Source organism: Malus sylvestris, chromosome 12, assembly GCF_916048215.2.
Source record: "Malus sylvestris chromosome 12, drMalSylv7.2, whole genome shotgun sequence".
NCBI classification, from domain to species: Eukaryota; Viridiplantae; Streptophyta; class Magnoliopsida; order Rosales; family Rosaceae; genus Malus; species Malus sylvestris.
The window spans coordinates 27533435-27545952 of record NC_062271.1 but is presented as its reverse complement, the minus strand read 5'-3'; the positions used below and the strand labels follow the sequence as shown (position 1 = coordinate 27545952).

At 41.8% G+C, this 12518-nt stretch overlaps 1 protein-coding gene across 1 annotated transcript; it reads right to left on the bottom strand.

Moving 5' to 3' along the window:
• Window positions 1-1560: 1560 nt before the first annotated feature.
• Window positions 1561-3759, bottom strand: LOC126594139 (uncharacterized). Its single transcript, XM_050260347.1, has 4 exons — window positions 3290-3759; window positions 3056-3211; window positions 2494-2969; window positions 1561-2413 (listed from the first exon to the last, which is right to left on the bottom strand). Exons 1-4 carry the CDS (start codon window positions 3678-3680, stop codon window positions 1760-1762), a joined length of 1677 nt encoding a protein of 558 aa, XP_050116304.1. The 5' UTR covers window positions 3681-3759; the 3' UTR covers window positions 1561-1759.
• Between the last annotated feature and the right edge of the window lie 8759 nt (window positions 3760-12518).

The following is a 12518-nucleotide window of genomic DNA, read 5'->3' as shown; positions in this document are numbered from 1 at the left end:
CTGGCTCGCCTCGCCTCGCCTCAGCTGTGGAAGACAAGATTGGAAGAAAAATTCATGTCGAACTGTTGGCAACACCAAGCACCATGGCCGCAGAAGTATGCAACTTACAACAGGGGGATAGTTGGATCACCCCGATCTATAATTTCCTTGCTCATGGCACCCTCCCAAATGATAAAGTCCAGGCTAAGCAAATTCGATACAAGTCTACCCGCTACCTGATCATCAATGATCAACTCTATAAGCGAGGTTTTAGCCTGCCATACTTAAGGTGTCTTACGCCTGCCGAGGCGGAAATCGTCCTTCGGGAAATACATGAGGGAGTCTGTGGAGATCATGCTGGATCTCGGTCCCTAGCACACAAGACTTTTCGCCAAGGATATTACTGGCCAACACTCCACCAGGATGCCATCAAAGTATCCCGCTCATGTGACAAATGTCAACGATATGCAACTATTCCTCATTCCCCTCCAGAGCCTCTTACTCCTATGATCAGCCCTTGGCCCTTCGCCCAGTGGGGACTTGATTTGATCGGCCCAATGCCGGCAGGGAAGGGCAAAGTCTGTTACGCAGTCGTTGCAGTGGACTACTTCACAAAGTGGGCTGAAGTAGAACCCTTGGCAACCATTACTGAGGCAAAGATAGAAGACTTCGTGTGGAAGAACATCCTTTGTAGATTCGGCATTCCCAATGCGATAGTCACTGACAATGGGCGACAGTTTGACAACAAGAAGTTCAGGTTGTTCTGCTCTAAGTTCAACATCAGCTTATGCTTTGCCTCTCCAGCTCATCCCCAGTCTAATGGACAAGTTGAGGCCATCAACAAAATAATCAAGCGCACTTTGAAAACCAGCTTGGACAAAGCTAAAGGCTGTTGGCCAGAATTTGTACCCCAAGTTCTTTGGTCATATCGCACTTCATATCGGACTTCAACAGGAGAAACTCCATTCTCACTTGCCTTTGGCACAGAGGCGGTTGTCCCTGTTGAGCTCGAGCAAGCAACATTCCGAGTCCAGAACTACATTCAAAGTGAAAATGACAAACAACTCACCCTCAACTTGGATTTAGTCGAGGAACACAGAAACCAAGCTCACTTGAGGAATGTCGCCTACAAGCAGCGCATCTCCAACTATTATGACTCTAGGGTCAAGCTTCGTTCTTTCAAAATAGGAGACTGGGTCTTAAAGAAAAGATTACTCTGAGACAGAGTCCCGAGTGAAGGCACACTTAGTCCAAACTGGGATGGACCGTATGAAGTCATTGGCATCAGTCGCCCTGGCTCTTACACACTTAGAAGCTCCGATGGCAAGACCCTTGGCCATCCATGGAACGCTGATCACTTGAAGTACTACTACAAATAGACTCACGATGTACAAGTGTTGAGCTATAGCCGTTCGGCATCCTATGTAATGAAGGCCATTTGGCAATGAATTCAATAAAGAGGTAATTTAGCCAACTCAGCCCTCACTCTTTTACATTCCTAGCAAGGGAACACTCAAGTGTTGAAACCTCAAAGCAGATATATCCAACACGAAGCAAAATCTAAGTATGTGTCGACAAGACTATACAAAGAAAGGAACAACCAAACAATGGCTTATATCCAAACAATAGATCTATTCATACATAGCCAAACATGCATTAATAATAGTGCAAACACTCATAAACACCTAAAATCCAAAACTCTCAAGCTTATAACATGGGCACATGTTATACACACATCAGACTACTACATCCAGAATACATGCAGATAGTAAAGACACTGCTATTCATTCTCATCTGAAGCCGAGCCCCTGGCAGTATCACTCCGTGTCCTACCATCATCCTCTGCATCCCCAAGATCCTCTTCACCATGCTGAGTCTGTGCATCAGCACTACCTTCATTATCAGACTCATCTTCGCTGCTAGGATCAACAGCAAGGACAAATGTCTCGCCCTTTCGATGATGCTCATCTATATCTTCGTGGTATTTTCGAAGAATGCTCCCATCATCATAACGATCAAGGACGGCCATCCATTTCCTTTTTTCAAAGCGAGCTTCTTGAGCACAGTAGGGTTTAATAGCAAGATGAAAGGTCGAAGAACTTAAGTATTCTTGCACAGCAGCCTCCCTTTCAGTTGGAATGCTCTTCTCCAGTTCAGAAATCTCAACTAAGGCACCATCCAATTCTCCCCTAACCTTGGATACTTCCAAGGTAGCCACCTCCAACTGTTTTTTAGTTGCCTCAAACAATTTCTTAAGCCTTAGGTTCTCACCATTTCGCCTTTTCAAGCTCTCCATGGTTTCGTCCTTCAGTTGGAGGGCCTGAGTCAAAAGTCCCTTATTCCTCCGGGCCTCGTCCACAAGCTGCTTATTCTCCTTCAGTTTTGCCTTGTACCGCTCAACCTCTTGCAGTCTGTCGTGATACTCGGCCATGACCTGCATGGCAAGACGATCATCACTACCTAAATAATGATAATAAAGAGGAAAAAGTAAGGAAATGACAAAGTAACACTCACATATGAAGACAGCTTCAACATCCGGTCGCAATCCGATTCATCCTTAGCTAAGGGCTCTCCGAGCTCATCGAAGGCGAATCGACGCCCTGCCAAGCAATTGTTGATATCCCCAAAATCCTTTGGCCGCGTGGCAACCCTCAAGTCCTTCCACGGGACACTGCCAGCTCTTTCCTTGCCTTTCCCCTCATGGCGGGAACCAGGATCACTTTCCTGGACAGTGTGCTCCATAGTAAGAGGATGAGGCAACAGTCGGCTCCCTTCTCCTGCAACTACGGCAGCAGCATTATCAACGGCCTTGACTCCAGTCTTCCTAAAGGCAGGCCCCTTAAGGACCACATCTTGGGACTTAGGTCTAACGGATGGTTCCCCTCGGAACTTATGAATTTTCTTATGCGGTAGGATGTCTTCCGAAGGAACTAACACTGGTGCTTTCCTTTTATGGGTGCTAGTCCCTGTTTTCTTGCTTACCTTCTCCACTGCATAAGGAAAATCAAAATAAGAAATACAACTTTCCAAATAAAGTAAGGAATTGAGCTAAGTTTACATGAAGGATACAACTTACTCGATCGTCCCTGGCTCTCGGAAACTAAGGGTTGGAAACCGTACCGACGAAATAAGGGTCGTAGCTTGCTTAAGTGTCTATCCTCTTTGGGCACCCTCAACACCTTCTCTATGTCAGATAGCTCCTGCCCAAACAGTTGGATGGTGCCCCGCGTCACTACATGAAGCAAAGTGTTAGAAGCAAGAAAAGACCACAACAAATAGCAAATAGTACGAACGGTGGATACGTTACAACCTACAGTCTGGAAGTGAGTAAGCACACGTCGCTCAGGCGTGACACCCTTATCATACTCCCAATCATTATACAGAAAGCACCAACGGTTTTTCCATGTGTAGTATGCCTTTTTCTTACCATACACAATACGCTCTCTCTCACTCCGACATGCACACTCGGCATAACCAGTGCATGATTTTGCTGGGCGCATCTTGTAACAGTAACGCCACTGATGGAAGGAAGGCTCACACAACCCACACTCCATCCAAATGATATAAAATCCAATCAAAGTATCCCAGAAACCAGGATTGAGTTGCCCAGGTGCATATCCGATCAAAGATAACATCTTTTGCAACCACGGATGTAAAGGTAGTCTCACCCCTAAAGTCAGTAATATCTGGGTGTAGAACATAACATGACCCTGGGGAGGCTCAGAAGGCCATTCTTCATCATGTACCAAACGTATCCCTACACTACGAGGGATATTACATGACTGCCTTAGCGCCTCAACCTGCTTCTCATTATCTAACAAGTTATTCTTTAGATGGTCTGCTATGAACTCAGAGCGAACTATGGGTATGGCATCAAAAACAACCCCCTCACCCAACGCCATGGAGGAAGAACTAGCAATAGCTAAAGTTTGACGGTTGGGAAGATCATCCAATGTTTCTCTAGTACCGGACTCTAACAAAGACCCTGAAGACTCCGACATTGCAGACTCAGACTTAGAGCTAAAGCTAGAAGAGCCCTCATCACTAGAACTTCCAGGCTCTGACATCTACAATAAGAAGAAACAAATTCTATCACTACATGCATGATCAAAACATAAGGAAGTTCCTATATTACCCACATGAAGATGGTGCAAAGCGATGCCGGAACCCTTCTCAATCAGAAAGCAATCCGTCTTCCACAGTCACTACAAAACAAGCAAATGAAGACCGTGTCAAGCGCCAAAAAAAAAAAAAAAAAAAAAAAAAAAAAAAAAAAAAAAAGCTTCATCCAAAAAGCTTCACCCGAAAAGCTTCACCTCCAAAGCTTCACCCACAAAGCTTCACCTAAAAAGCTTCACCCACAAAGCTTCACCCAAAAAAGCTTCACCCGAAAAGCTTCACCTCCAAAGCTTCACCCACAAAGCTTCACCCAAAAAAAGCTTCACCCGAAAAGCTTCACCTCCAAAGCTTCACCCACAAAGCTTCACCTAAAAAGCTTCACCCACAAAGCTTCACCCAAAAAAGCTTCACCCGAAAAGCTTCACCTCCAAAGCTTCACCCACAAAGCTTCACCCAAAAAAAGCTTCACCCGAAAAGCTTCACCTCCAAAGCTTCACCCACAAAGCTTCCCTTAAAAAGCTTCACCCACAAAGCTTCACCCAAAAAAAGCTTCACCCGAAAAGCTTCACCTCCAAAGCTTCACCCACAAAGCTTCCCCTCAAAAGCTTCACCCACAAAGCTTCACCCAAAAAAGCTTCACCCGAAAAGCTTCACCTCCAAAGCTTCACAAGGGCCCAAAGCTTCACTTAAAAAAAGCTTCACCTACAAAGCTTCACCTAAAAAAGCTTCACCTAGAAAGCTTCATCTACATACTTTCACCATCAAAGCTTCACCATCAAAGCTTCACCTAGCAAGCTTCATCTACAAAGCTTCATCTACATACTTTCACCATCAAAGCTTCACCATCAAAGCTTCACCTAGCAAGCTTCATTTACAAAGCTTCACCATCAAAGCTTCACCTAGAAAGCTTCAACACCAAAGCTTCACCTACAAAGCTTCAACACAAAACCTTGCTCCAAATAAACAAATTTTGTTCACAAAACCTAAACATTTTTTGTTTTACACCCACAAGGGCCCAAAATCTTCCTTCTTATTTATTCACTTATATATGTTCCCAAACATATTATGATAGATCAAATAATAATTCAAAGTCCAAAATTTAGTTATGGACAAAAATACAGGCAATTCACCAGTACTGAAGTTGCTACAAAAACTGGAATCTTCCCCAGCCTAGAAATCCAACAAAGCTTCGCCTCCTTTTCTCTATCAAATTTTTGCAGCTGCTGCTTCTCTCCAATGGAGCTGAATTTTGGACACCCTCTAGTTCTTGAGCAGATGAACAACTTTCAAGAAGGAACCATTTCTGTTTGAGCCACGGAAATTAAAGTGTTGAAGCTCCAAGCATGACAGTCGGATTCTTGCAGATTTCGAAGCTGCTGTGATGTTTCGAAGATCTGGAAATATTTAATCATTATTTCATTCTGAATTTTTGATATGTTATGAAAGAGACGATGAGGAACAACTTCAATGAAGAAAGCATGCTGATCTGAACAATAGAAAATGGAGTTTCGAAGCTCACAACAAATCTGACGGGTTGACAGAAAAATAATAACCAGTCATTCATCATACCTGAATTTCTTGAGTTATACAGCTCCGAGGGATCTCAATTTTGGATATGTTGTAGTTCACAAGTTAAGGAACAACTTCGCTGAAGAAAGTTTGTTGATCTAAGCAAGAGAAAATGGAGTTTTTGAAGCTCACAACAGGTCTGACGTGTTGACAGACAAATGATGAACAATCACTCGTCGTACCTGAATTTCTAGAGTTGTACTGATCTGATGGCTCTCAAATTTGGATATGTTGTAGTTAAGGAATTAAAGAACAACTTTCATGAAGCCAACTTTGTGATTCGAGCTACAGATGATGGTCTTATATTGAAAACCAATTCCGGGTGTTAGGGGAAATGAAAAACAATTCCACCAAAGAAACATCATTATGATGTTTCATCATTATGGTGTTTTCATCATTATGATGCTTTCATCATTGTGATGCTTCCATCATTGTGATGCTTCCATTATGATTGTAATGCACCAACGGTTACACCCTCTATCATAGCAGTATGTGTGTGTATCTCCCTATAGTCATCCTGTGCAAGACTATCGTAGTCAGATGGCTTTCCATAAAACAGCTACCAACCGTTACACCTTCTGCAATTCCACTTATTCGGGCCTAGCAACCTTCATCAACAAAATATATGAAGAAAAAGTCCGGGGCTACCACTTAGAAAACAAAAGAATGCAGTTTTGGTACTTACGACATGGACTATTAGCAAGACACCTCATTCGTCAACTCCCTCGACTAGAGACTTGGGGGACTCCCACCATATGCTACTACGCCTTGGTACTCAAAAGTTCGTGACTACTCAGTGACTTGGATTTTTCAAGTCTCCAACCGAGAAGTTTTTCTCACTCGGGAAATTAAGGGAACACTACCTCAAACTACATGCTTCACTCACAAAGCTTCAACAATACAGGTTTCAACAAAAGCAAAAATTCAAAGAACTTTATGAAGAAGGCTTTGGTGTATTTAACACAATATGTTGAAATGAAGCAAAGCTTATTTATTAATATTTTCGATAAGCCACAAATATGTACATATACATGAGTCAAAATAAACAAACAAAAGGGAGCCTTCACAAAGGTTGCTTAGGGGAAGTCTCAGCAGTCGGTAGAGCCCCAGAAAGAGAAAGCACCGGAGGGTGGTTATCCGGAGCCTCAGTACTTGACAAAACCCCAGAAGGAGGAGGCATTGGAGGTTCATCATTTGAAGCTTCATTACCAGGTACAACCCTAGAGGACGAAGGCAATAAATGCCTTTGGAACAAACCCACAAACCGCTGATGATCAAGTAAAACCTTACCATCAGATTCCTTCATCTGGTCAAGTTTCCTCTTCATGTTTGTAGCATAGTCATGGGCGAGCCGGTGCAACTGCTTATTCTCATGCTTGAGCCCTCTAATCTCCTGTTTGAGACTCATCACTTCAGCAGCTAATGATTCAACTTGGCGGGTTCTAGCAAATAGGCGTTGGGCCATATTAGACACAGAACCTGCACACTGAACACTAAGAGCCAGAGAGTCCTTAACAGCCAACTCATCAGACCGTTTGGAAAGTAGTCTGTTATCTTTGGGAGTGAGAAGGTTCCTGGCCACCACTGCAGCGGTCATATCATTCTTCATCACAGAATCCCCAACGGTAAGAGGACCAGTAGGGGATATGAAGGATGGGCGCCATATGTTGTCTGGAGAAGGCGTGGCTGTCTCTTCTCCAAGGTTCAAGTCAAAACGACGGTCGGAGGGTCCAGACATTTTCAAATGTGTTGAAGAAGGAAGAGGTCAGACAAATCAAGATCTTAGAAGTGCAAGAAATGAGCTTCTACTGGTAGAGATTCAAGTGTGCTGTGGAACTTAATGCCAGCCTCTATAAAAATCTGCACTCGACGGAGCTTCAGAAATCGAAGAGGCGTTTGCTTTCTCAAAAGCTGGGCTGCTCAGAGACCACGAGGGCCGATCTCAGAAATCGAAGAGGCGTTTGCTTTCTCAAAAGCTGGGCTGCTCAGAGACCACGAGGGCCGATCTCAGAAATCGAAGAGGCGTTTGCTTTCTCAAAAGCTGGGCTGCTCAGAGACCACGAGGGCCGATCTCAGAAATCGAAGAAGCACCTGCTTTTTCAGCCTCGTCAGCACCTGTCACATGCACACTCAGCTTTGCGGAAATTACGGGCAATCTGTCGAAGATTTCTGGTGAAGTAGAAAGCACGTGAATCTTACTGTTCAATCACCGCTCTCCATATTCACCATCAACTCCTCGGGTACCACATATAACTTTGTCAAAGATCTCTGACAAAGTTTAGGCACGAGAATTTCGAAGTTCCAGCTACCCTACTATTACCCATAAGGGTAAAGGAACAGCACCACTGCTTGACAACTGGAAAGTCCCTATGTGTGTCGACCTCCGTGTTTTGCGGCAAGACAGGTTGGCAAGAACGTCCAACCTTTACTCACATTCGAGAAAAGACTCCCAACATAATTACTTTCTAAAAAACCGGAGTAGCACCGCTTTCCGAATCTCGAGAGTCAGATCCTCGACGGGATTGCTTGTTCGAAAACCGAAGAGGCACAACTCTCAGAACTTCGAGAGCCAGATTTCCTTAGATAAAGCTTGTCTGTAATCTTCACACGTAACATCAGCTTTCCAGATACCACATACCACTTTTTCAAAGTGCTCTGACAAAATTAAAACACGTGAAGCTGGCAGCTCCCACTACATTGCTGTGACCAAGAAGGGTAAAGGAATAGCATTACTACTTGTTATTGGGAAATCCCTATATACATTGACCTCCCTCCTCAACGGACATGCAAACCTGCAAAAATGCTCAACCCTTTCTCGCATTCGAAAAGGCACCCTCAACATAACCTCTCGAAATACTCAGCTTTATTTCCCCCCGATAATACCTCAGCAAATAAGCCACACCAAGAACAAGAGTATCTCATATCATCAGGGTCGAAAGCAAGAGTATCCCATATCATGCTTTCTCCCTATCTTTGTCTTTGTCCTTGTCCACACCTGCAGGACAAGGAGAAAGAGAGCAGTCAGTCGGAACCTGAAATCAAACCTCCAATTTGGAACTGACTGCCTGAAGCCTTTGCCTGGTTGCTTACTTAGCATTGCTCTCGAGTACTCATCCTCAACTGCTGTCAAGGTCACGAATTCCACCGGCAAATACCTCATGACAGTTGATCAGATATTGGCTCTTTACACTGAAGCTGCCAAGCGTGGATGAGTCACTATGAAGGAATGTTCTGAAGGACCATTTAAATGCAAAGGTTGCACACCACTTCTGCCATGCAAAAGATTGAAGCAGAAGGTTCAACGGTGAGCTGAAACAGATCACTACAGCACGACACCTTTCCATACCACATTCATTATTTCAACAGCAAAAGTATCCCATATCATCAAGGTCGAACGTACTCTAGATTTGATGGACTTGTTTTGACCCTCAAATTTTTGAGTCGGCCTTATACTCTGAAGGGCACCAGAAAACCCTCCAGCACAGTTCAAGAATAAGCCTGTGGAAAGTTACTTCTTCAAAAGCAAAAGTATCTCATATCATCTCTTATCCATTTGCTTCTCCTTATCCTGGCAGTTGAATGAGAGACAAGGAGAATGAGAACAATCAACCGGAAGCCGACGTCAAACCTCTGATCCTGGGTTGCTTACTTGGAAGTTTGACTGCTTACCTTGTCTGTCACCTCTTTCGGCAGATCTCCTAGCTCGGCGACTTGGGGGACTCCTACTATAGGGTTTGTATCACACTTGACTAAGCCCGAAACTACAACTAAGCTTCAAGTGAAATTGATACATTACCTTGTGCGTCAACATCAGCTAAGTACACCATTCCCGGATGGAGGAAAGGTACTTCCAGAGAAGGGCAGATGAAGATCAGACCACACTTCGGTACTTAGAAGTTTCGTGATTACTCAAGGGATTGGATCTTGCAAGTCCCCAACCGAGGAGTTTCCCTCACTCGGGAACTTAGGGGAGCACTGTTTGTACCATACTTGACCAATCCCGAAACTACCGAGCACCGGCCAACGCTATACTGTCAAGGACCCAGAAGAGTTCCCCTCCGACCAGGAGGCCAATCACTACTCGACACGTGTCAAGATTAGAAGCCAATCAGAGCGCAGCACGTGTCGACATCAAGAACCAATCACAACATGACACATGTCAATGTGACAAAGCTACAAGTTTTTCTATAAATAGGGGTCATTCCCCCACAATATTGCCTAATGCCATTTTGTGTTAAATCATTCACAAGAACTCACTAAATTGAGAGCTTGATCCTTTGTACTTGTGTAAGCCCTTCACTACTAATAAGAACTCCTCTACTCCGTGGACGTAGCCAATCTGGGTGAACCACGTACATCCTGTGTTTGCTTCTCTGTCTCTATTCATTCACGTACTTATCCTCACTAGTGACTGAAGCAACCAAGCAACCAAGCGAAGGTCACAAAACCTGACACTTTCTGTTGCACCAAAGTCTTCGCTGATTTTGTGCATCAACACCTTAAATCCACTGCACCCAATAAAAAGAAGAGAGCCAATGTTGAAGATATAATTAGAAACTGCATATTGCTAACAATATTGAGAATATAAGACACTGTTCTTGACAGATGAAGATGGTGAGTTTCATCATCTTATATAGGGTAAAAAAATGTTCGACTGCAATACACTAAAGGAATTATATTTGGGTGGCAGATTAGATTCATGCTACCGAATCTACTGGTGTTTGGAAAAAAATGGATGTCAACGGTGAGGTGAACAAATGTCAACGATTCATCTACGAAATCTTCACAAATAATTGGGATTAATATGGTAGGTGCTTAATCCTCCCCTTAATTAATTACGTGCTACATTGTACAAGAACAGAGTCAGATTACTTGGCAGCTGGCTAATTAGTTGCACTAGTAGTGTCTTGCATGGCATTGATGTAGATTTCACACTTGAACGTTTTTTCTTGATCATTTTTGTTAACTAATTTCTTAGTCCGATTACACTCAAAAGTTCAATTTTGTGATTCCAACAATATACCTGTGGGAAGATTTTTAATAAGTAGATCGCCACTATCTTGTCGATAATAATATTGCGTCATAGTAAGTTTTTCTCAACATTCATGATAGTACATTATTGGCTTTAGATGACATGATGACGATTCTCATTATATTTATAAGTCCTTCTCGCAATTTGGGCCATACTCTAATCAATTAGTGTAATACAAGAAAATTATCCAGTCAGATTTTCAGTAATATACCATGTTTTAAGTTTTCATTTCAGTTGCCACTAATACTATAGTTTGATAATATTTATTTTCACTTATAAGTGCAATGTCTCATATTTAACTCTGATAGACGGTTCAGCTATAATTGTTTTTCTCACCTAATCTTCGAATAGAAAGAGAAATCACGTTGAACTTACTACAATCCAGACTATCCAGTTTTAGTTCCAACCCCGGTAGTGGTTGCAGTCGTTCAATTGTGTATATACGGTCAGGAGGCTGATGACATGAAATCTTCAATCCCTTTTTTTCTTTGCAAAAAAATCTTCAATCCCTTCAATACGGGAACAGATAGGATTTCTTGCCAAATATTTTGTTTCATTTTTATAATCGGATTCTTGCCTCTTTTTCAATATCAGATTGTGCACAAATATACTGATGGATGTTGAGTTTGGTAGAAAAATAAATACATATAATGCCATTATGCAATTATCCATTGCCGGACTAGCCGTTGGAAATTTAAGGCTTCCCTGCCAATTTTTGCAGCGTTTCATTAGTGAGATGGATATTGCCTCGTGTTTTTTTTTTTAAAATATATAAATGCGTGTCTGTGTTCGTTGATTTGTAGTTGCTTGTTCATTTTAACGAAAAGCTTCCGGTATTGTTCACTTTAACGAAAAATCACATTTTTATACTAAAAAGTAAATCTTGGTACTATTTATTTTACTTTTTATTTTTTTTTTATCGTTAAAACTTAAAAGTTTTTAAGTCATTTTCATTAATTTTTCATTAATTTTTTGGTGAACGTTGGTGTTTTGTTTTGGGTTTATGAATTTGTTATAGATTGCTGGTGCATTCTGGTGATTTTTTACTCTCATGCATCTAGTTAACCTAATAAAAAATTGGATTAGTTAATAGTTAATAGTCCTCACACTTTGTGTTAGTTGAGATTTTTCAGTTTTATTTTCGAAGTTCCTTATGCAGTGCTACTGTGCTGAAACTGAAGGGATGTGGTTTTACTGCCATACACATAAGCTAGCTGCTTGTTATTTTGTTAAATCTTCTTAGTTTGGATAATCAAAACACAAAGTACGAGCATATGAATTATTTAAGGGAGTTTTAACGAAAAGCTCGTGATACTGTTTATTTTAACGAAAAATCATATTTTTACACTAAAAAGTCAAACTTGGTACTATTCTCTTTACCCTTTATTTAGTCTTTATCGTTAAAATTCAAAGTTTTCAAACATTTTTTATTACTTTATTTATTATTTAAGCGTACGGGACTTTTTGGTAACTGGATGAGTATCTTTTGGTTGCGTCCTCATTCACTTTTTTATTCATTTCACTCGTGATTAGTGCCTCTTGGGTTTTGTAAAAAGGGACTTGTTGGTAACTGCATGAATTTTTGTTTCTTTTAGATGGAGGCGATGGAAAGCTGCTTTGGTAGATGTATAATGTATTACATGGTCTGCAGTCACTCTCTACCCCCGATGATAAATTTTTGAAGTGTGCCCGTTTTTATTTTCGACACATTAAATATTATAATACAAATCGTTACATATTGAAATTTTTTTAACTATTTAGTTTATTAGCTCGTATTATTGGCACATTACTTAATTTACAAGTAGTTAATATTACGACA